The sequence below is a fragment of the Acinonyx jubatus genome, chromosome B1 (genome assembly GCF_027475565.1).
Source record: "Acinonyx jubatus isolate Ajub_Pintada_27869175 chromosome B1, VMU_Ajub_asm_v1.0, whole genome shotgun sequence".
NCBI lineage: Eukaryota > Metazoa > Chordata > Mammalia > Carnivora > Felidae > Acinonyx > Acinonyx jubatus.
Window position 1 is genome coordinate 61,694,153 of NC_069382.1, and position 24,500 is coordinate 61,718,652.

Here is a 24,500-nt window from a genome sequence, read left to right on the forward strand (position 1 = left end):
CTCACACCCAGAAAACCCCTTCAACATTCCTGGAGAGAGGCATTACTAGCACTGTTTTCTAGAGAATTGTGGAAACAAAGCTTTCTTCTTGGACGAAACAAAGAAAAAACTGGGAGATGACGGGGAGCGGGGGTGTGTGGAGGAGGGTTTCACTTTACTGGCATGTTAATTAATACAAGAGCCTGCCCACCTTCCAATTCTTTTTTAATGTGTATTTATTTTTGAGAGACAGAGCACAAGCAGGAGAGGGGCAGAGAGCAAGAGGGAGACACAATCTAAAACCAGCTCCATGATGGCTCAGAGCCTGGAGCCTGCTTCCGATTCTGTGTCTCCCTCTCTCTCTGCCCCTCCCCCGTTCATGCTCTGTCTCTCTCTGTCCCAAAAATAAATAAACGTTGAAAAAAAAAAAATTTAAAACCAGCTCCAGGGGCGCCTGGGTGGCTCAGTTGGTTGAGCGTCCGACTTCAGCTCAGGTCATGATCTTATGGTCCGTGAGTTCGAGCCCTGCGTCGGGCTCTGTGCTGACAGCTCAGAGCCTGGAGCCTGTTTCGGATTCTGTGTCTCCCTCTCTCTGACCCTCCCCCGTTCATGCTCTGCCTCTCTCTGTCTCAAAAATAAATAAACGTTAAAAAAAAAAATTAAAACCAGCTCCAGGCTCCGAGCTGTCAGCACAGGGCCCAACACAGGGCTCAAACCCACAAACCGTGAGATCATGTCCTGAGCAGAAGTCAGACGCTTAACCAACTGAGCTACCCGAGCGCCCCCACCTTCCATTCTTTAAAACAAAACAACTATTACGATGGTCCAGGGAGTTTTCATTCACAATCTGTTCCTGTACAGATTCTGAGAGGCTTTGAATCGGGTCCTACATAGAAATAAGGCCTAAGCGGTCTAGTAAAAGTGTCAGTGAAAGTATAGATGTGAGATTTCTCAGTTATGTTATAAAATGAGATCTCACCCAGCTCATAGTCCAAGAAAATGCCAATGCCTCTGGGTTTCACGTCTAACAGTAGCAGTGTTGGAACAGCTCCCACCGCATTATATCGATCCCCCTGCAGCTGAAGCCTCCAGCATCCCTGCCAGGCTGACAGAGATCTCCTGGCCTTTGTGGGAAGCGAGTCTCTGCAAATCCCAACAGCCCATTCAGACTTGTCTCCCACTTCAACCTCCCAGAAATGCCTGCCGGAATAAAAATATGGAAAACCCAGGACGACTGTGTTGGTTGTAAATCTTTTTGGAAAGTAAGGAACGTTTTGTTTTCTCTTTGCAAATCTCACATCTTTTTTATCCTCGGAGACAATCAAGTTAGGGTGTGCCGTCTCAGGGTCTAGGATCACGTCCACTCCAAATTTTTTAATAATTTTCTGCAAAGCAGAGTACTGGGGAGGAAAACTGCAACCTTCTCTTCTTAACTGGATTGAAAAAATTGTTGGGCTGATCTCATCCTCAGACTTCTTATAGAAATGTTTAATCTGTGATAGCAATTCTACCTCAGACAGCACACTGTTCTCTACTACTTTACTCAGCAGACCTTTGAGGGTGGAAACGTAGTTTGAAAATGCAGTTATGTTTGCACTCAGTTTCTGCTGAATGTCCTTCTCCTCTTCGGCCAGCCTCGACAGAACTGCTGCTTGATCACGATCCAGAAATTGCTTCAGGCACTCGAATTCAGAGAGTAGTTCCAGCTTTTGGTTTTCCACCTTCTCTTTCAGCTCTAAGGGTTTTTTGCTTTGAATGCTTATTAATTTGTGAATATCAGCCACCTGCTTCTTCAGGGGCTCGATGTAACTGCTGAGCCTTTGTCTGTGGTGAGAGGCGGCCTCCTCCACGGGCCTCACCCAGTGGCCCTGGTGGTCAGGGGGCCGCACGCACGCGGGACACAACACCTGTAGGTCCTCCTCACAGAAGAGGGTCAGGACCCGGTTGTGCTTCTCGCACAGATGCCTCTCGTCCCGCCTCTTCCTCTTGCTCCTGCTGATGTGGAGGAGCTTGGCAATGTCAATCACCCTTCCCAGCTGGGTGTTGCTCCTCAAGTGCGTCTCTCGACATGAGTGACGGCAGACGGGGCAAGGGAACCTGTCGCTGAGATCAGCCCAGGATTGCTGGATGCAGCAGCGACAGAAGTTGTGCCCACATTCGGTGGTGACAGGGTCTCTCAGGTAGTCCAGACAGATGGGGCAGTTGGCTTCAGCCTGGAGCCCTGCCAGGGCTGACGACACTGCCATTGGGCTGTGAATGAGAGACTGGACTGAGGTGGGTTTTCTTCAGGAGCTTGGGCTCCAGTGAGAAGTGGATACACTGTAAAATCTCAGTCCTCACTTTGCTGGCCGCTGCTAAAGTCCTGTGAATCTTCAGGCCTTTGATTCCAGCTGCCAAGGAGAGCCCTTCCCACAGCCTGCAACCAGTCACAACTCAACTAGACAACTCCTCTCCAGCCTTTGGAAACAGAGAAAAGAAAGCCAAGCGAAGCAGCTTTCTTAGCCAGGAGAACAATTGTTTCCTCGAATCATGAATTACTTGCAGATGAGGTATAACTTCCTTAAAAAACAAACAAAATAAAAACTCTGGGTTTGTTTCAGGTGGTCCTACCCATTACCAAATTCCAGTCAGATTACCCTCTTCTAACCCCAATCTTTTATTTCCATGCCTTTATTATGATGCTCCATCTATTTCTACCTACTTGGTACCACAACCCCTACATCTCATCTACCTCCCATTCACCCCAATGTGGGCTGTGGAAAGGGCATGGGCTCTGGGACGGATAGATGTAGCACAGCGAAATTAAGACACCTATCCATGTAACTTGGAGGAATTCATTTTACATCTTGAAGGGGTTCAGCACGTGCAACCTGAAAATAGGCCATTAGTAATGTGAATTATTTTGAGGAAGGCATTCGAGCCCCAGCAGGAAAAGCCCTTTACCTCCATCTTAACTGCCTTAAAAAAGTAATTTCCCCTTTTGTGGAGAGGGCGGGATTTGCAATTATAAAGCAAATTTACATTATAAAGGGGGACTAGTGCAAAAAGAGCTATTACCTGAAAGAACTTTTTCACCTAAGAGACTTACCTGCAGAACATAAGAACCTTTGTTTACCAGACTTTTTTCTACTCACCTTTCTGGGAATTGCCTCCCTCAACTGCAAATGTTCCAGACTTCTGGCTCTTTCCTGAGCTCTGGATGGCATGGAAGTCTCAATCATCTGGTCTGTCTGGGTCGTCGTTTGAGTCTCATATCTTTGTGAGATTCCTTTGCATAAATAGGTTATTAAAGTTTTTTCTTATTCATCTCTTCTATCTCAACTTAATTCTTAAACTAGCTATAGAACCTAACAGGACAGAAGGGAAAATTTTTCCTCCCCTACAATCCCAAACTCTTAGAATTAAGAATAATTATAATATCACTATAAACTTTTGTCTTATGAGAGTACAGAACTTAAGGAAACCTCCTCAATTTTGAAGCTTAAAACACAGTTTTTCTGATGGCTCAGAATTCACGTTTACCATATTTGGATTGCTTTTCTCATCCTTGCTCCTCTAAGGTACAGGGGAGGAAATATAATTTTCCCTCTATCTTCCTAGGCTCTTGACTGAGCCTCCCCGGTTATAAAAAGATATATTAACAAGAAAAAATATATGTTTTATAATATGTATACCTCCGTATACAATGGAGATACCCATGAAAAGTGGAGTAACTCCCCAAAATGGCCCAAGCCACCATTTTAAATGTTTTTTTTCAACGTTTATTTATTTTTGGGACAGAGAGAGACAGAGCATGAACGGGTGAGGGGCAGAGAGAGAGGGAGACACAGAATCGGAAACAGGCTCCAGGCTCTGAGCCATCAGCCCAGAGCCCGACGCGGGGCTCGAACTCACGGACCGCGAGATCGTGACCTGGCTGAAGTCGGACGCTCAACCGACTGCGCCACCCAGGCGCCCCAAGCCACCATTTTAAATACCATCTCCAGCTAAAGACAAAAGATAGATGCAAGGGAGGGGAGCAGTTTGAGGAGATTATTTGGCAAAGCAGAGTAAACAAGAGTAAGGTTGTTTTGCAGATTTGAGTCCCTGCCTTCTTCAAAGATAAGGGTTTCTAGAGATTTAGTCATCCCCCTCTTGCGGATACAGAGTGCAAAGAAACCCTTACAAATGGATATTTCTTTTATGAATGTAAATTACCCTCACAAAAGGGCAACTTCTATTTTCAAACATTATCCGGAATTTGCACTCTTTGAAAAATAATCAGCTTGAAATAATCCTTATGCAGAAGAGCTTATTTTGGGGTGGCAAATTCTGCTCCCCTTCAACAGCTCAATGTGCTTCTGGACAGGCTGTTGCGTAGTGAGAGCCAGGAAATAACATCTAGACATACAAATTTATAAAAAGGAGAAAAAAAGGAAAAATATTTTTGGTATTTACTAATTAAATCCTATCTCTGAACAAAGAGTACCTACAAAATAAGTAAAACAAATTTTAAAAACCTGAACTCCCAGTGCAGAAAAAGAAGCATAAAAACAAGTTATGGAAAACACAGAAACTTATTAATAACTTAAGAATTACAAACTGAAAAAGAACTTTCCCCTTTAACTATGCTTATTGTATTGGTAAAATTGAAAAGAATAATACCCTGTTTTGGCTTTGGGAGGTAGAGTTTCCAACACTGTAGACTGGTGAAGTAGAAACCTTTTATTTTTAGAAACCAATGCTGAAATATCCATTAAAGATTTAAAAACTCTGCTTTGCCCTACTAATTCCACTGATACTAATTCCAAAAATCACATGTTAAAAACAAAAAAATGGGTCCAAAATGGGGTAAGCCCCATGTCACCAAGACTTAACTCTCCCAGAAATGGAGTCTTTCCATCAGGAGTCACCTGATCAGGCCTAGTTGATCTGCCTGATAGACCCTTGCTATCCTCTAAAGGAAACTCACTTTGCTTTTTTTGCCTGTATAATTTCCTTGTTCCGGCTCCCTTCTGCCTATAATTTTTTCATTTTGTACAGCACCTCAGAGTTCTTCTCTGTTAGATTTGAGATCTTTAAAATTTACTCAGTTGAGTGGTTTTTTTTTTTTTTTAACACACATATAATGTGAACAAATATCCAAATACATACAAAGATGTTCTCTTGAGCACTGATTTGAACTTCAAACAAGTGGAAACATTAGAAATCTCTACTGTCGGTATTGGCTGAATAAACTACATCACGTGCATGTCACATACATTCTTTTGAAGAGACTTACGTGCAGATTTTATTTTATTTTTTGAGAGGGGGGCAAGCGATTGAGGGGCGGAGAATCTCAGGAGGTGCAGAGAGAGAGAGAGAGAAGCGAGGCTCACCAGAAGTGCCGCGAAGAGCTCACCCGATATGGGACTTGAACTTCGAAACCATGAGATCATGACCTGAGCCGAAGTCAGACGTTTAACGACTGAGCCACCCAGGCGCCCAGCAAGCAGATTTTAAAGAAAGGTGGTGGGGCGCCTGGGTGGCTCAGTCGGTTAAGCGTCCAACTTCGGCTCAGGTCATGATCTCGCGGTCCATGAGTTCAAGCCCCGCTTCGGGCTCTGTGCTGACAGCTCAGAGCCTGGAGCCTGTTTCAGATTCTGTGTCTCCCTCTCTCTCTGACCCTCTTCCGTTCATGCTCTGTCTCTCCCTGTCTCAAAAATAAATAAACATTAAAAAAAAATTTTTTTTTTTTTAAAAGAAAGGTGGTAGTACTAAATGTATTGATGTAGAAAGATGCAAACAATTCATTATAGACCGAAGGAAGCAGGGGACTTCGCACTTTCTCAACTAATCCCTCACTCCAGTCCCGGCATTCTCTTCCCCTGAGACCACTGGACTACTACTATATTTGGCATGTTATATTTTAGAAAAAGAATATAGTACATACATCAAGTATAATGTGAACATCCCCAAGAGTCTGGGGAAACACTTCCTAATTAAACACTGTAATATTTATGCAAAATTCATGTGTATTTAAAGCAAGTGAGATAATTAAAGCTATCCTTTATAGGATACAAAAAGCTTTGTGTCAGGTGAAGTTTTTTTACCAAATACATTTTGCACCAAATTTATCAAAAACTTGTTTTACAGTGGTTTGAGTTTCAGACTTGTGGACTCTCCAGGATGACCCGGGACCAGCGGCTACCAGGCCCCCGCCATTCCTGCCTCTGCTTACACAGGTACAGGATTTAGAAAGTGCCCAGTCTCCCCCAAATCCTTCACTGCGCTCCCAAGACCCCTCATGGTCGGGGCCTTTGTCTGGCACCCAGCCCCCAAGCTGGCTTCAGCCCCAGTTCTTCCTTCACTTTCTCCAGGCTGACCTCCCTGTGGCCAGAGGACATTGGAACACTGCTGACCTGAAGTCCAGCAGAGCTCTGGTCCATCGGTCAGTGTCCTTTTCTTAGTTCCTCCTCTCCCTTCAGATCTCAAACATCCCCCCTGATCTCAATATCCTAGTTCAAGGTTCAGTAGTAGACACCTTCCCTCCGTAAACCTTAATTACTGTTGTGTTTTGAGGTCAAGCTCTGTCTTCCACACTAACCACCAAGAGTATACTTTGATTTCTTATAATTGATCCTTAAGCACTCAGCTCAGGAACCCATTAAACACTTGTCGAATTAGATTCCTGTTGCTCCCTTACAAGCTCGGTGGCTTTGGGTAAACTACTTAACCTCACTGAAACTTAATCTGCCCTCTGTAAGAAGGCAGAATGGTTAAACTAAGTAAGAAGAAGGCCATGCAGGGCCTGGAATCAGGGGTACAGGGACCCATAGCTCTTATCCCTCCACTCGCCCCACCGCAAACCATTTCTGAGACATCCTATAAGGAAATTCCACTTCAACCTCAGACCAGCCCCTCCCAGGGCTTTGAAACAGATATTACTTCCCCTTTAGGGCAGGGTGGGATCTGGCTATCTGTGAGTTTAGTAAACATTTCAGGCGGTTCTTAAGGCTCTTTGAGAGACCGGGAACCATGTTACAAGGGATGTGTTTTGAAATAAGCCAAACCCAGAGTTTACAATTCCTGATGAGGTATGGTCTCTCCAAGCATGGTCTCTCCAAGCATAGTCTCTCACGGGGCACTGAGCGCTTAACTCCAGAGGCCACGGATCCTACCGCTCCAGTCTCCCGCACCCACATCCTCCCTCTCCCAGCTTACCTGGAGCCTCTGCTAAGGTCCCTTTATTTGCGCAGGGAGGCACAATCTGCAGGGAAATCCACATTATAAATGGGAGGGACCAGCTGAGATGACTCCACCCAGCAAACCTGGCTCCTCCTCTAAGTGGGAGGGGCGTGAAAGAGAGAAGGGGGGTCGTCCTATAATTACAATAAGCCCTTAAGTGTCTTTGGCCTAAGAATTTTAGAGTCTTCTCCATAATAACAATGTAGGGCAGTTTCATTCATTCATTCATTCGTTCATTTTTTAAAGTAAGCTCTATGCCCAATGTAGGGCCTGAAGTCACAACCCCAAGATCAAGAGTCTCCTGCTCCATGCTCCATGGACTGAGCCAGCCAGGCGCCCAGGCAATTTCTTTTATTGTTTGCATTTTTATGACTTTCAAAGTGTCAAAAAGAGATTTCAACCCAGAACCTGCCCAGCTGGGTTGCCTGCTGAAAGATCTTCCTTACAGAAGGTTAACACTGAAGGTGCCAATATGAAGCAAGCATTGGTTCAATGTACAAACTAGTTTTATTAGAAAATTATTGAGAAATAATCTGTCCTCTTGTTTTGAGATATAGACAGAGATATAACATAATTCTGAAGTGATTCTTAAGTTGTAAGACTTTGGGTGATTGTCGCATGGAGGTTCATTTCCCATTCTCTCTACTTTGTATAAGCTTTAAATTTTAAAGCTTGTAACAAGATTTTTAAAAGATTTAACTGAGGATAAAAAGGTTTTACACCTGAAAATATTTTTTGTATTCATGTGAATCCAGTATAATGTATAGCAGAGTCCCATAGTAAATAATACTATACACACATAATATTCTTCAGCTAACCTGATAAGAGATAAATCACTAAAAAAAATCTATTATTATTGGTGAATAGTGGAAGATTGTAGACAAAAAATAAAGTATTAATACCATTCATGTAGCACTGTAAAAGCACATAACGAATACTGTTTTTAAGTGAAGAGCAGGAACTAAAAAGCAAAGTCCAACATAAATTAAATGAATTCCTATACAGTACATGTGGATCAAATGAACATATCGGTAAATTAAGCAGACTTAACTTTTTTAATGTTTTTTATTTATTTTTGAGAGAGAGAGAGAGAGAGCACTCGATCAGGGAAGGGGCAGAGAGAGAGGGAGACACAGAATCCAAAGCAGGCTCCAGGCTCTGAGCAGTCAGCACAGAGCCAGATGTGGGGCTCAAACCCATGAGCCACAAGGTCATGACCTGAGCCGAACTCAGACGTTTAATCAACTGGGCCACCCAGGCGCCCCAAATTAAACAGACTTAGACCCACAAAGCAGTACTTTATAATCTTACAAAAATGCATCCAGTCTTTAAAGAAAATGAAATGCATTCAAGGAGGTACTGAATGGAGGAAGAGAGAACAGGAGTGGAGAACAAGAATGAAGGGAGATATTTAAAAACAATAAAGTGTGGTCTTGCATAAAATGATGATAAGGTGGTCTGACTGAAGAACAAGATGAAATCCAGTTTCTCAAAAAGAGAGGGGAAAAAAGGGAATTCTCTCTGGTAGCAATATTATATGCATACAAAATGATATACTTGAACAACTTACTTACAAAATCGAAATATGCTGTTTAAAAAAAAATCAAGTTTATTTCATCCTCCTCCTATGTCTTAATTGTTTTTAAAGTGTAAAAAGGAAGCCTGCATCTATTAACATTTCCACTGATAGTGTGTCATTTCCCTCACAATCCTTGCCAACTGGTTATTAAGGGTCATTTTCAGTTTTGTTAATCTAATAGGAGAAATCGATGTTGGTTTAACTCTCTTTTCCCTGATTACTAGTGAGTTTAAGAATTTGTTAGTTTGTATTACTTTTAGGAGTTTTCTGTAGGGTCCTCATTTTTTTCTCTTTAATTTTTCTCCTTAGGTGTTATTATCGCTCTTTAATTAAGCTACCTTTGTGCTGAGAGCTCAAAATTTTTCTCAGGTTGGCCTCTTTCTGGACCATCAGTCTCCCGTATGCAACCGCCCAATGGAGGGTTTCACTTGGATTTCAAACTGGCATCTCCACATTCATGGATACAAACAGAAATCTTTTTGGGGGAGGGGGAGAGTGCAATTGAGTAAAGAGCAGAGAAAGAAAGAATCCCACAAAGGGCAGAGAGAGAGAGAGAGAGAGAGAGAGAGAGAGAAGCGGGGCTCACCCAAAGCGGGGCTCATGTTTTTACCTGAAGCAGGGCTCAAGCTCACCCAATGAGGGACTAGAACTCACCCAATACTGGGCTTGAATTCACGAACTGTGAGATCATGACCTGAGCTGAAGTCAGATGCTTAACCCACTGAGCCACCCAGGAGCCCCAAAACAGAAATCTTAATTTCTGTTAATTTCTTAATTTAAAGAAATTCTGTTAAATCTTAATTTTCTTAATTTCTATCTGCCCAGAACCTGACCTTCCCCCAGGCCTCTCCATCTTAATCCAGGGAACCACTGTTCTCCTAATAGCTGAGGCAAAAACCTACTAGGCATCTCTGATTTCTCTTGTTCCTTTACTCACACCCACTCCATCAGCAGTTCCTGTTGTCCTCCCTTCAGATATATCCCTAAATTCTGTCCATGCTCCTGGGCAACCCCAGAGTACCCTGCCCTGGGTTGCCTGTTACCTTAAAGCCCCATACTCTTCCGAATCACAGTGTTGTCAACAGGGTATGTGACTTTGGGAACTTGTGTTTGACTGTATGTAGGTCCTGTGGAGGCAGAAAAGCGGAGGGCACTGGCCAAGAGCAGAACCTTAGGGAGCAAGGAGTCCTAAAGGGCAGGTAGAGGAAGAGCTGTTTGCCAAAGAGACTGAGAAGCAGTCAGAGGAAGTCAGCACTGTCATGGGCCAGGGCTCAAGACAACATTAAAGGGACTGAAAAAGTATCCAGGACTGGGACACCAGGTCACTGATGAATTAGTGCAAGCAATTTCAGTGGGGGTGGGGGGGGGTGTAGGAGGAGCCAAGGGAGATATGAAAAGGAAAGGTGGATTATAATTCTTAAAGGTAATTAGTCCTGAGCACAGAAACAAAATGTAGAGGTAGATTTGGGGGATTAATTTGCCTCTCTGAGGGTAGGTAATTGCATCTCTATTCTGCCCTTCCCAACCTGTTGGCTAATTGCATTTAGTTCTATGGCCCAACCTATAGATTCAGAAAAATGATCAGATCTACAGTTTTCACCCTCAGGAGTTTTTCATACTAGGCAAGGTGAGGTTTCCTGTTTTATGGATGAACTTGAATGTTTTCAATTCTATGCACTCTTAAAATTACAATACAATAAATGTGGGGATTCTAATAAAGTATAACATATTCAATGTTTAATGTTTTCTGGGGGAAAAAATAATAAATGGAGAGAAAGGGCAAGCAGTGACCATCAAAGAATGTAGAGGAGTATATCCTGGTCATCTCTTCAGGCCACACCTACTCCCTGTATGGTCTTACCCTCTCCACAGACTTACACTGCAATCTGTCTGTTGAATGTCCCCAAAATCATGTTTCACTGTATTTCTTTCTTTATTTGTTTTTAATTTAATTTTTTATTTTTTTAAATTTACATCCAAATTAGTTAGCATATAGTGCTGTGACGATTTCAGGAGTAGATTCCTTAGTGCCCCTTACCCATTTGGCCCATCCCCCCTCCCACAACCCCTCCAGTAACCCTCAGTTTGTTTTCCATATTTATGAGTCTCTTCTGTTTTGTCCCCTTCCCTGTTTTTATATTATTTTTTCTTTCTCTTCCCTTATATTCATCTGTTTGTCTCTTAAAGTCCTCATATGCGTGAAGTCATATGGTTTTTGTCTTTCTCTGACTGACTAATTTCACTTAGCATAATACCCTCCAGTTCAACTATTGTTGATAGTGCTGCTATAAACATGGGGGTGCATGTGTCCCTTCGAAACAGCACACCTGTATCCCATGGATAAATGCCTAGTAGTGCAATTGCTGGGTCATAGGGTAGTTCTATTTTTAGTTTTTTGAGGCACCTCCATAATGTTTTCCAGAGTGGCTGCACCAGCTTGCATTCCCAGCAACAATGCAAAAGAGATCCTCTTTGTCTGCATCCTCGCCAACATCTGTTGTTGCCTGAGTTGTTAATGTGAGCCATTCTGACAGGTGTAAGGTGGTATCTCATTGTGGTTTTGATTTGTATTTCCCTGATGATGAGTGATGTGGAGCATTTTTTTGTGTGTCAGTTGGCCATCTGGATGGCTTCTTTGGAGAAGTGTCTATTCATGTCTTTTGCCCATTTCTTCACTGGATTATTTGTTTTTTGGGTGTTGAGTTTGAGAAGTTCTTTGTAGTTTTGGATACTAACCCTTTATCTGATATGTCATTTGCAAATATCTTCTCCCATTCTGTCAGTTGCCTTTTAGTTTTGCTGATTGTTTCCTTTGCTGTGCAGAAGCTTTTTATTTTGATGAGGTCCCAGTAGTTCATTTTTGTTTTTGTTTCCCTTGCCTCTGGAGACGTGTTGAGTAAGAAGTTGCTGTGGCCAAGATTAAAGAGGTTTTGCCTGCTTCCTCCTTGAGGATTTTGATGGCTTCCTGTCTCACATTTAGGTCTTTCATCCATTTTGACTTTATTTTTGTGTATGTTGTAAGAAAGTGGTCCAGGTTCATTCTTCTGAATGTCACTGTCCAGTTTTCCCAGCACCACTTGCTGAAGAGACTGACTGTCTTCTTCCATTGGATATTCTTTCCTGCTTTGTCAAAGATTAGTTGGCCATATGTTTGTGGATCCATTTCCAGGTTCTCTATTCTGTTCCATTGATCTGAGTGTCTGCTCTTGTGCCAGTACCATACTGTCTTGATGATTATAGCTTTGTAGTATAGCTTGAAGTCTGGGATTGTGATACCTCCTGCTTTGGTTTTCTTTTTCAAGATTGCTTTGGCTATTCAGGGTCTTTTCTGGCTCCATAAAAATTTTAGGATTATTTGTTGTAGCTCTGTGAAGAATGCTGGTGTTACTTTGATAGATACATTGAATATGTAGATTGCTTTGGGTAGTATCGACATTTTTAACAATATTTGTTCTTCCTATGCAGGAGCAGGGAATATTTTTCCATTTTGTTGTCTCTTCTTCAATTTCTTTCATAAGCTTTCTATAGTTTTCAGTGTATAGATTTTTCACCTCTTTGGTTAGATTTATTCCTAGGTATTTTATGGTTTTTGGTGCAACTGTAAATGGGATTGATTCCTTGATTTCTCTTTCTGTCACTTCATTGTTGGTGTATAGGAATGCAACTGATTTCTGTGCATTGATTTTATATCCTGGGACTTTGCTGAATTCATGGATCAGTTCTAGCAGTTTTTGGTGGAATCTTTTGGGTTTTCCATATAGATTATCATGTCATCTGTGAAGAGTGAAAGTTTGACTGCCTCCTGGCTGATTTGGATGCCTTTTCTTTCTTTGTGTTGTCTGATTGCAGAAGCTAAGACTTCCAATGCTATGTTGAAGAACAGTGGTGAGAGTGGACATCCCTGTCTTGTTCCTGACAGGGGGAAAGCTCTCAGTTTTTCCCCATTGAGGGTGGTATTAGCATTGGGTCTTTCATATATGGCTTTTATGATCTCAAGGTATGCTCCTTCTATCCCGACTTTCTTGAGGGTTTTTATCAAAAAAGCATGCTGTAGTTTGTCAAATGCTTTCTCTGAATCTATTGAGAGGATCATATGGTTCTTGTCCTTTCTTTTATTGATGTGATGAATCACATTAATTGTTTTGCGGATATTGAGCCAGCCCTGCATCGCAGGTGTAAATCCCGCTTTGTCGTGGTGAATAAAATTTTTAATGTATTGTTGGATCCGGTTGGCTAATATCTTGTTGAGGATTTTTGCATCCATGTTCATCCAAGAAAATTGGTCTATAGTTCTCCTTCTTAGTGGGGTCTCTGTCTGGTTTTGGAAATCAAGGTAATGCTGGCTTCATAGAAAGAGTTTGGAAGTTTTCTTTCCGTTTCTTTTTTTTGGAACAGTTTCAAGAGAATAGGTGTTAACTCTCCGTTAAATGGTAGAATTCCCCTCTAAAGCCATCTGGCCCTGGACTCTTGCTTTTTGGTAGATTTTTGATGACTAATTTGATTTCCTTACTGGTTATGGGTCTGTTCAAATTTTCTATTTCTTCCTGTTACAGTTTTGGTAGTGTATATGTTTCTAGGAATTTGTCCATTGCTTCTAGATTACCCATTTTATTGGCATATAATTGCTCATAATATTCTCCATCCAAGAATGTAGAGGAGTATATCCTGGTCATCTCATCAGGCCACACCTACTCCCGGTGTGGTCTTACTCTCTGCAGAGACTTACACTGCAATCTGTCTGTTGAATGTCCATGTTTCGCTATAGGTAACCAATATTTTTTTCTCATTCTACATGATTCCGATCATGTCCTGCCAAATATTAGCTTATCAACCATGGACAAGTTTCTTATAACTTCCTCAAATCTTGTTTTTCTCATCTGTGTTATGAAAACATGTACACATATTATCTGGAATATTAATACTATTGTTACAATAATATCATAGTTTCAAAATACCTAAACACAGACACACAAAAATTAAATAATTCCATTATCCAGAAATAATCTTATTCTGAATATACAGACATGTTTTTCTGTATGGCAAGAACTGGAGAAACTATTGGCATGGACACTCCATTCCAATAACTTCATTCAAGACTTGACCAAACTTTGGGGCACCTGGGTGGCTCAGTCATTTAAGTGTCCGACTTTGTCTCAGGTCATGATCTCACAATTGATGAGTCTGAGCCCCACGTGGGGCTCTGTGCTGACAGCTCAGACCCTGGAGCCTGCTTCACATTCTGTGTCTCCCTGTCTCTCTGCCCATACCCCGCTCATGGTCTGTCTCTCTCTATCTCAAAAATAAATAAAATATTAAAAAAAAAAAAAAAAAAAGACTTGACCAGATTTTAACTTGACTTCTAGCAGCTTCTGGCCCTGTACAGGGGGATGCCCCTCTTTGAGTGAATGTTCAAAAAAGCCGAAGGTTGTAAAATCTTCCCCAATCCAAGGATTGTTTTAGAATATTTTGTTGTATTTTCTTGTACATACATATAAATGCTGTTAAAAAATACATCTTTCTACATTCTTCCTTTAGCTTCCAGACAAGGCAGAAAGGAGATGAGTTTCACCCCTGTCCCTGAATCCTTGTCAATCAGGAAGGTTAAACCATTTACCACAATCAGCGTACATGGTGGGGGGAGTAAGAAGTAACAATGGACTCCCATTCAAACAGCTTGCTTTTTCTATAATCCCAGTCAGCCTAAGGCAGTGATTGTAGGTGCCCTGGGTGTGGGAAGGAAGGAAAGAGTGAGTGGAGACAAGACGGAAGGGATATGTGGCCAAAGTGTGCAGGAAGGAAAAAACTGCAGCTGATTTGATCAAGAGAGTGAGGCAGGAGCCAGGATAGAACGTCTTGTCTTCTCGCCCACGGAAATAAATCAGGGTGGGCCAGGCAGCTTGTCAAGGTAAATTTACACTTTAGTTGCCTGCAGACATCTTCAGATTCCCTCTGACGATTAAGTCTCCGTCCTTTCCCTCCAGGGGTCAAAGACCTTCCCTCTAAAAGGTCATTGTTTTCCTAAGTGCCCTGGGTTGTTTCTTGTGGCAACATTTCACGGGTTCCTTTTCCCAACAATTATGGCACCTTAGCATAGGTTGGCTCTGGTCAGACGGAGTTGGATGAAGTCAGTCTCTGCTTCCATGGAGTGTTATCGTCCATGAGGGAGTTTGTAATCTAGTCTCAGGATAAGCACTACCTGAGCCACCGCACTGTGTGTGCTGCGTGCTAGGTGCCACAGAACAGTAGACTGGGCAGCAGGTGACAGGCTCCCGTTACTAGCATGAAGGACCCCTGAAGTCCTCCCTGGGGAGGGGACTAAGGTCAAGTGAAGTCCAGTCTCAGCAGCGATTATCCGGGCCAAGGGAACAGGACATCCACTCCAGGCGCGGTGAACAAATGAAGGGAGATCGGGGCAGAAAAGGGCCCGGGGTGGGGGGGACGCAAAGGCAAGAAGGCCAGTTTGTGTGGGGCACTGACAAGAGGGCCCGGCAAGGGCAGGTGGAGCAGGTGGGGCAGGCGGCCTGCTGAAGGTCAGATGCTGGAAGTCTTGCAGGCCAGAGCAGGCAGTCAGAGGGGGTTTCCAGGCGTCCCCAGGACAGTGTGCCAGAATGCGAGCACAGAGCGCAGCGGAGGGACGGCTGGATATCTGACAGACCGGCTGTGGGGAGTCAAGCAGAGAAAGCAGAGAAGCCGTGAGGTTTTTGCTGGAGCTGTTGAGAGAAAGGGGTTCCCTGGACCGAGGGAGAAGACTGGGGGAGGAGCAGGTCCCGAGGAGGGCAGATCTGGGAAGGGCGGGGAGACTTATTCTGACGATGCCGAGTAGTGCTTGCGGTATGCAGTGGGGTGGAGAACCTTCCAAACTTCCTCCTCCTCACCTGCTGCTGGGTGTTTACTGAGGAGTCGGCTGAGGCTCACGGAGGTGATGGAGCCTTCCCAAGACGGCAGATGATAAAGGGGAGCCAGGATTTATGTACTGGCAAAGATTTATGAAGGCCTGTTATGAATCCGAAACCAAGCCAAGGGCCTGTGAATACAATGATTAAATTTCTTTAATGTTTTATTTATTTTTGAGAGAGAGAGACAGACAGAGAGAGCAGGAGCGGGGAGGGGCAAAGAACGAGGGAGAATCTGAAGCAGGGTCCAGGCTCTGAGCTCTCAGCACAGACTCAAACAGCCCCACAAGCGGTGGGGCTCAAACCCACAAACGGTGGTCATGACCTGAGCCCAAGTTGAAGCTTAACAGGCTGAGCCTCCCAGGCGCCCCCTCCCAACTTATTTCTTTAAAAAATTTAAGCCACAGGGGTGCCTGGGTGGCTCAATTGGTTAAGCCTCCAACTTTGGCTCAGGTCATGATCTCAGGGTTAGTGGGTTCAAGACCCACGTCCGGCTTTCTATTGTCAGTGAGGAACCCACTTTGGATCTTCTGCCCACCCCCACCCCCTCGTCTCTGCCCCTTCCCAGCTCAGGCGCACACACTATTTCCTCCGTTTCTCTCAAAAATAAACATTAAAAAAAAAAAAAAATTAAACCATAGCCAAATGCTGAAAGAATAGTATAACAAACACCTTTTAACAATTTAAGAATAATTTGTGACATTTGTAAGTATATTTCACCACAATGCTTAAGCATAAACCTCCTAAGAATGAGGATATTCTACTAAATGGGGTACCATTATCATAAACATGAAAATTAATAAAAATTCCACTATTATAAGTGTTCGGTTTTAAAGCCTCTCCAGTAGTTTCCCAAATGTCATTGTACCTTCCCCCCCAACCCTCGATCCATTAAGGTTAGTGCATTGCACTGGGTCGGTATGTTTCTGCGGTCTCTTTGAATCTGGAACAATTTTCCTGCCCCTTTTATCTTTTCAAGAGAACTTCACTTTTTGAAAAGTCCAGCCTAATTGCCTTTTAGGGTGTAAAAGAATTTCAATCTAAAATGGAAATGGAAGGGCGCCTGGGTGGCTTAGTCGTCGGTTAACTGTTTAACCGTAATGATCTCACGGTTCTGGAGTTCAAGCCCTGCACTGGTCTCTGTGCTGACATCTCAGAGCCTGGAGCCTGCTTCGGATTCTGTGTCCCTCTCTTGCTCTGCCCCTTCTCTGCTCATTCTCGTTCTCTCTCTCTGTAAGGGTTAAATTGTAGTGTTGGGCTAACCTGTAGCCTTAACAAATAACAGCTTTGTTTTAACAGTGTAGATTAAGAGATAACAGCCTTGTCCTCTCAATCAAGGGAACAAAAGTTTAAGGAAAGTCAACTGGATTAGTGTTTGATTGGATTGGGGCAAGGGCACGTCTGAACTGTTTCCACTCCCATCTGGGAACTATTTCTTTGTTTTGTTCCCAGGTGTTGATAAGACGATGTGGTCGGCTGTAAAAACTTTGTACCCCGGCTGTTCGGGACCTCACTCTGGTCAAGAGTGTGGGTCCCAATCGGTTGGCCTTGCCTCTCATTGTAATAAACTTTGTTGTGACTGTCACTGGTGCCCGTAGCATTGTGTTTCAGGAGTCGTGTGGATGCAACACTCTCAAGAATAAACATTTTAAAAAAAACTTTTTGAAAATTAAAAAATAAAATAAAATGGAACTGGATGATACAAACCGGAAAATGGAAAACCGTCCTCAGGAAAACCAAACTTCAGGACTGAGAGGCTATTTTCCCATAAATGCCTGATTTACAGAAAACTGATAATATTGGCATTTTCTTACATTATAGGCAGTTGCTCAGGGGTTGCCTCATATCAACCTTGTGAAGTCTTGTTTAGGGTTTTCAGAGACATGAACAAGAAATGACCCAGGTTGGGTTGCTCTCACAAAATAAACTGAATTGAGCTTTGTTTTATGACTGGACTGGTTTCCTCTGCTTGGGCAATTTTCAAAGCCTTCCTGTGTCTTTCATTTTCACAGACTCTAACAAAACTCACTCCTCTTCACATTCCCTGCCCGTAAATACAGCCCACCCAAACCCTCAACAGGTTTGCCTTAGCTTGCTATAGTTTGTATGTACCAAACTGCATGCAATTCTTTGCTATTCCCAAATAAACTCATCTTTTTGACAATTTTGAATTTGCTCCGGTTTACCTCTTTCTGTAAGTCAGCAAAGTGGACCACATTCTTGATTGACTGATGATTTCCTCATGGCATTCTTCAGTCCCTCTATACCCTGTACTTCCTGTAAATTGAAAATTAGTTCTAGAGGCTTAATTCAGGTTAAACATATTTGGAAACAATATAGCGCAGATTACACTGCGATCTTGTTAAATTTCCGTGTAACTTCTGTATGTGTGTGTGAACTATTGGCATGCAAGTTTGGCGGGCAAAAGGCAGGGTTTAAGAATTGGCGGTTAGGGGTTCCACATTCCTATTTGAGCCGGTTTCCAGTAAGGGTGTGCTCAGAGGCTTGACTAGGGTGGGGGAGTGTCTTAAGCAATAAGTAGGTCATGTGGGGGTTATGCATGAGACAGTGGGTGTAGCACAAAATGGAGTTAGTCTTGCTCTGCTTGTCCAGGGGTAGGGGATTTTTGTTAAATTCCTTGGGTCCCACAGTAGGAAGTATGTAAGAAAGATATAAGGAATGGAAATACATTTTTGTTGAGGGTAGAAGAAAGTAATTCTGTCTTCAATGAGACTGGTTATTTGGAGAGAAATGGCTTTGGGACAAAGTTTGAAGGCAAAGGAAAGTTGTAGAAGGTTCATGAAGGGGAAATCTTTGGAAAGGAATTTTATGTGTGGTCATGATGGACTAAGGTTGAGAAGAATAGGATTTTAAAAGTACACTGGTATAAGGTTGAAATTCTGCTTTTCTCTCTGCTCAAATAACAAAGTTTTCTTGGATTGTTGATCTGCTCTTGATAAGACAATGCAAACAAAGGTTTGTCTTCCAAGAAAACCAAAGTTTCAGGTTTCATCTTTATCAGGTGTTTGATTACTTAGTTAAAACTTCTCAATGTTAAAGGAGCTAGGTTTTGGTAACAACTATATAATGCTATACATTCACCTTTAGGATCTTTTATTGCCACCTTGGTAGAATAAATAAAGTTTTAAGATTTGTAATGATCTGTAATCCTATTTAGGATGTAATTATAACTTCCTAAGGTTTTAACAATCTTCCCAGGATTTAAATGGTAAAGGAAGTCTTTTTGACCAGTTAGGCCCTGTTATTTGGGATGCTAAGTTACTTGGAAACTCACTGTCGTACAATGGTAAACCTTAGGCTGTATTGCACAGGTGAATGCTGTAACTGCCCAAATATATATGCAACTCCTAAAGTTTTAATGTTTTGGTATAAGGTCATCACTTAATATTCTGATTACTTGAAGTGTTATGTGTCACAGAAATAACCGAATTTTTTTGTCAATTGCATCATAATCAACTCTCATCAGATCTTTAACAATGTCTATTTCTGAGATTTTGTCATTTGTAATTGCTCTTATTCTCTCAAAAAATGTGTTTCTTATTCAAGGAGATTTATAAAAAGGACTTTGTGGACAAATCCAGGTATTTGACATCTTTAAGATTAATACTAAAATGGGTAAGAATTTCCAGAACTAAAAATCTGCATTCAAATTGAACAAGAATTAGGAACATGGGGTTAAATGAACTGAGGAAGATTATAGTTTTGTGATTCTTGTTGAAAATATTGCTGGTTCTCTAATGTTTGCTCTTTTAGATTAAGGAAGCTTTCTCTTAAGATATCTATGATATACAGAAATGTCATAAAGTATTCATTTGTAAACTGAAGCATTTATCTTTTTGCTCTACATAACTTCCCTGAAATTCAAAAACTCTCTGTGAGTATTCTTTCTTTCATGGCAATTACAATTGTTTGCATAAGTTCATTAAGAATCTGTTCATCTTGTACCAGGTCACCATTGGAAATACTGGTTATTTTACCAAGGCTTTGACAGGAATGTCTATTTGAGAGTGACATTCATAGACTCAGATATGAGCAGACAGCTTTAAGGAACTAAGGTTGGCTTTATGAAACATGGAGCCATAAAGAGCCTTGGAAATGCTGGCCTGATACCTTGCTTACAGAGTTCCCAGCAGCCTTACCAGGTGAGTAAAGAAGGTCACTTCCTGGCAGTTGCAGGAACCTCAGGATATCTTGGGGACCTCATGAACAGGAATTCACCCAATTCTACAGGTATTGCAGGCCTGTCTGATGGCAAGTATTTGGCTTGGCTTCTGGCCTCAAGAGGCTACTAAAAGTTCAACCCAGAGATTCCTTATAAAAGGTTCCAGGAAAGGAAACTTTAAAAGATCCTCATGATCGATCGCTATTCTTGCTGAGCTTATGTAAATGATGAGACCAGGTTTGTTAAGACTGGACTTGTTCAACTGAGGGTTGATGGGGGGGGTGGGAGGGAGGGGAGGGTGGGTGATGGGTATTGAGGAGGGCACCTTTTGGGATGAGCACTGGGTGTTGTATGGAAACTAATTTGACAATAAATTTCATATAATAATAATAATAAAAGACTGGACTTGTTCTACAAATGCATTGGCCTCAATTTGGCTATCTCTGGAAAGGGTTTTTTTTCGAGAGAAAAACTATATTTCAACAATGCACCATTATGGATGTTAAATTCTAGTTATGATTGTCTTTAAATGTTTGTTGTTTACCTAAACTAGACAACTTGAGGTAAACTTCAGAAAATTGTCACCGTATTTCATGTGTAAGCAATCTTCTGTGCTTGTTATTCTGTGGGGATAATAATAAGACCCCATGGGCATATGATTATTTAAACAACTGGGAAACAGGATGGATCTCTAAATATGCAAACCGTATCTTCCCTAAACCTGATCTGACAGTTACCAGAAATCCGCCCCTTTCAAAGACTTGGAGGTGGACTTTACAGACATATAACCAAACAGAGGATTCAGTTTCAGGTATCACCCCAAGGGTCCATCACTCCAGAGTTAAGAAGGCCAACTCAGAGGAGCCCTCAGCCTGACGAAGTGATCCAGATCCAGTCAACCCACTTAAACTGACCCTCAAAAAGACACTGGCCCTTGGGATCTCCAGCCCTGCTCCAGCCACACCCCCGAAGCTGGCTGGCCTGCGTTCAGCAGAAGCTTGAGGAATCAACGTGTGGACTGAGCCCAGAGGTTCGGATGCAACTCTGCCAGCTCTTGCCCCTTACTGGTGTCATAGCCCTGATCTTGCTTCTTACTGTTGGGCTAATAGAGACTGCACCAACAAACTAGGACATGGAACCGATGGCAGACTCCCTGGTAACCTGACAAAGCCAACTAAACTCCCTGGTGGCAGTGACCCTCCAAAACAGGCAAGTCCTCAACCTCCTCACTTCAGAAAAAGGAGGGACTTGTATCTTTCTGGGGGAGGAATGTTGCTATTTTATAAACAAATCAGGAATAGTCAGGACTAAGGTTAAAGAACTCAAGGAAAGAATTCAACGTAGACAACAGGAAAATATCGGTCAATGGAGAGGATGGGATCTCACACACTGGGCATCCTGGCTTACTGCCCTGGAAGGGCCCCTCCTTTCCATAATTTTACTTGTGACCATCGGCCCCCGTATACTAAATACCCTGGTACGTTTTATTGAAAACACTGTTGCTCGCCAAATTTAGCCCTCCGAGGGTACTAACCCCTAGAGCTAAAAAGTGATGCCTAATAAAAGATTTTAAAAATGGCATTGGGGCAACTGGGTGGCTCAGTCGGTTGAGTGTCCGACTTCAGCTCAAGTCATGATCTCACAGTCTGTTAATTCGAGCTGAGCGTCGGGCTCTGTGCTGACAGCTCAGAGCCTGGAGCCTGCTTCAGATTCTGTGTCTCCCTGTCTCTCTGCCCCTCCCCTGCTCGTGCTCTGTCTCTCTCTGTCTCAAAAATAAAATAAAATAAAATAAAATAAAATGGCATCAAAGGGGGGAATGTTGGGAAAATGAATAAAGTTTTACACCATAAGATGGCCGATGGGACTAAAACAAACTCTGGTCTCTAGATTAGAGACCCCTCTTCTGGGTTCTTCTTGCCCTGTTTGCCACCCGCAAAACCCCCCACAGATATGGAAGCTGAATATAAATTACCCTCCCTCCTTCATTCAGAGCTCAGATCTTTGGAGAAACGGTCTCCTCTGAGCCCGCTGCTGTTAAATAAATCTCTGATCCACCAAGATCTCTGAGTGCCGCTTGGTTTTTCCACCAGCGTTCCAACCTGGTTCTGTAACAGAGGGGCAGAGAGAGAGGGAGAGAGAGAAATCCCAAGCAGGCTCTGAGATGTCAGGACAAAACCCGAAACAGAGCTCAATCTCACCAATCGTGAGATCATGACCTGAGTCAAAATCAAGAGTTGGATACTTAACCGACTGAGCCACCCAGGTGCCCCTAAATCAAATAAGCATTAAAAAAAAAAAATATTTTTGATGTAATACAGAAGAAATATAACAGGCAATCTCACATCAAATGTCCCTAGGCATATTTGATTTCCCTTGAGTCCAGTGCCTGATGGCTATCTTTGGCTTAAACATATATCTCTAGTCCAATAATTTTGGGTAGATATCATCAACTACATGAAGCATGACACATAACATAGAAGAGCCTGTGGGTGGATCAGACAGAGAAACTTATGACTATGCTTAGTACATACAGTTATAACGGAACCAGATTAGATTGTGAGCACCTTGAGGACGGGGATTAAAAAGTGTTAGGCATCTCTATATCCTGAACAGGGCTTGGCACTAGTAAATGCTCAATAATCATGGAAAAACCAATCACCCACTGAGCTAAGAGTCACTGCACTACCCTTACTCATACCAAATCAGTACTTATCATCAGTGAAAACAGGACCAAAACAGAGATTTGCTTATCGCCCATTACCATTTTCTATCCAAGTTTCCAGTGTGTGTTTCCCTCATCTTCCAACTAATAGTTTGATACCATTTTTTATCTTCATTTGACTTTGTCCTATTGTAAGTGCTTTTTATTTCCAGCTATCTTAAATGCAATCTGGAAGGTGGCAGAGAACAATAATAATTGAGCCAACAAGCAAGTGGAGGCAGAGGAGAAAAGGTGGCCCCCATTTGGAGGGGAAGGAACACAAGGAGGGGCCAGCAGGTCACTAAAACCCTCTCAAGGTGCTCTTTTGGCTCAGCTCTGGGCTCCTCTTTGCTCTCCAGAATGTCCATGGGGAAAAGAAAAACAAGTTGTATTAATAAAAAGAGTCAATGATCAAGAAAGAAAAAATTGGGGGGTGTTATATTCACTGATAGTTGTCCAAAATTCCACCCAGTGTCCATAAATTACAGAAAGAGAATGAAGCCCACTCTCAATTCATCCTTCAAGATCCCTTACCGCACAGATGGTAAGAGGTTTAGGGTCCCGCCCCACACAGAAGTAAGGCTTTAGTACTTCCGAAAACGCATCGGTGAACGAATGGATGTGAGACCTGTCGTTCAAACTGTAAAAGGAAATCTCCCCCAACTCACAGTTCAGATAAACGCCCACCCCTCTGGGCTTTTCCTTCAACACAAGAGTGACAGGAACAGCCCCTTGTGCCACATAGGCACCATCCTGCAGCTGAACTGTCCAGCGTCTGTTCTGTCCTGACAGGGGCCGCCGTCCCTTCCAGGAGAGGGGGTCCTCACAGACCCCCACGGCCCACTCACTCTTGTCACCCAGCTGCACCTCCCAGTAGTGTCGGCCCCCGTCGAAGCCCTCGGAACCCAGGACGACGGGATCCGTCAGAAGTCTCTTTGGATGCTGAGGGACGCTTGGCCTTTCCCTCACGAGTGTCACAGACGTCCTATCCTCAGACACAAGCAGATGAGGATGTGCTGTTTCAGGATCCAGGGTAACTTCTCATCGGAACCTCTGTATGATCTTCTGCAGAGCCAAGTACTGCGGGGGGAGACTGCAGCCTTCTCTCCTTAACTGGAAAGAGTAGAGAGCTGGGGGCTCCTGGTGCTCACACCGGCCACAGACACCCCCCAGGTCCGTCAGCAGTTTCACCTGTGACATCACACTCCTCTCGGCCACCTCCTTCAGGAGACCTCGGAGGGTGGAAACGTGGTCTGAAAACGCCGTTATGTTTGCACAGAGTTTCTGCTGAATGTCCTTCTCCTCTTCGGCCAGCCTCGACAGAACTGCCTCTTGCTGCCGGGCTACAGACCGGTTCAGGTGCTCAAACTCAGAGGCTAACTTCTGTCTCTGGCATTGCACCTGCTCTCCCAGCTCTAAGAGTCTCCTGTCTTGGGTGGCTACCAGCTGCCGCACGACTGCCAGCTGCCTCTTCAGGGGCTCCACGTAACTGCCGAGCCTTTGCCTGTGCTGGGAGGCGGCCTCCTCCGCGGGCCTCACCCGGTGGCCCCGGTGGTCAGGGGGCCGCACGCACGCGGGACACAACACCTGTAGGTCCTCCTCACAGAAGAGGGTCAGGACCCGGTTGTGCTTCTCGCACAGATGCCTCTCGTCCCGCCTCTCCCTCTTGCTCCTGCTGATGTGGAGGAGCTTGGCGACGTCGATCACCCTTCCCAGCTGGGCGTTGCTCCTCAAGTGCCTCTCTCGGCCTGGGTGGCGGCAGACGGGGCAAGGGAAGCTGTCGCTGAGATCAGCCCAGGATTGCTGGATGCAGCAGCGACAGAAGTTGTGCCCACATTCGGTGGTGACGGGGTCTCTCAGGTAGTCCAGACAGATGGGGCAGTTGGCTTGTGCCTGGAGTCCTGCCAGGGCTGACGACGCTGCCATTGGGCCCAGATAAACGTCTTTCTGGACCGACGT

At 43.5% G+C, this 24,500-nt stretch overlaps 2 protein-coding genes across 2 annotated transcripts; both read right to left on the reverse strand.

Moving 5' to 3' along the window:
- Positions 1 to 414: 414 nt before the first annotated feature.
- Positions 415 to 3,719, reverse strand: LOC106967495 (tripartite motif-containing protein 75-like). The gene is made up of 2 exons (XM_053216748.1): positions 3,114 to 3,719; positions 415 to 2,538 (listed from the first exon to the last, which is right to left on the reverse strand). The coding sequence occupies exon 2, from the start codon at positions 2,223 to 2,225 to the stop codon at positions 816 to 818; it is 1,410 nt and encodes a 469-aa protein (XP_053072723.1). The 5' UTR covers positions 2,226 to 2,538; positions 3,114 to 3,719; the 3' UTR covers positions 415 to 815.
- A 19,335-nt stretch (positions 3,720 to 23,054) lies between these two features.
- LOC106967479 (tripartite motif-containing protein 75-like) lies at positions 23,055 to 24,500 on the reverse strand. Its single transcript, XM_015063711.3, is given in 1 exon segment — positions 23,055 to 24,500. A coding segment is annotated over 1 exon segment (1,413 nt). The 5' UTR covers positions 24,468 to 24,500.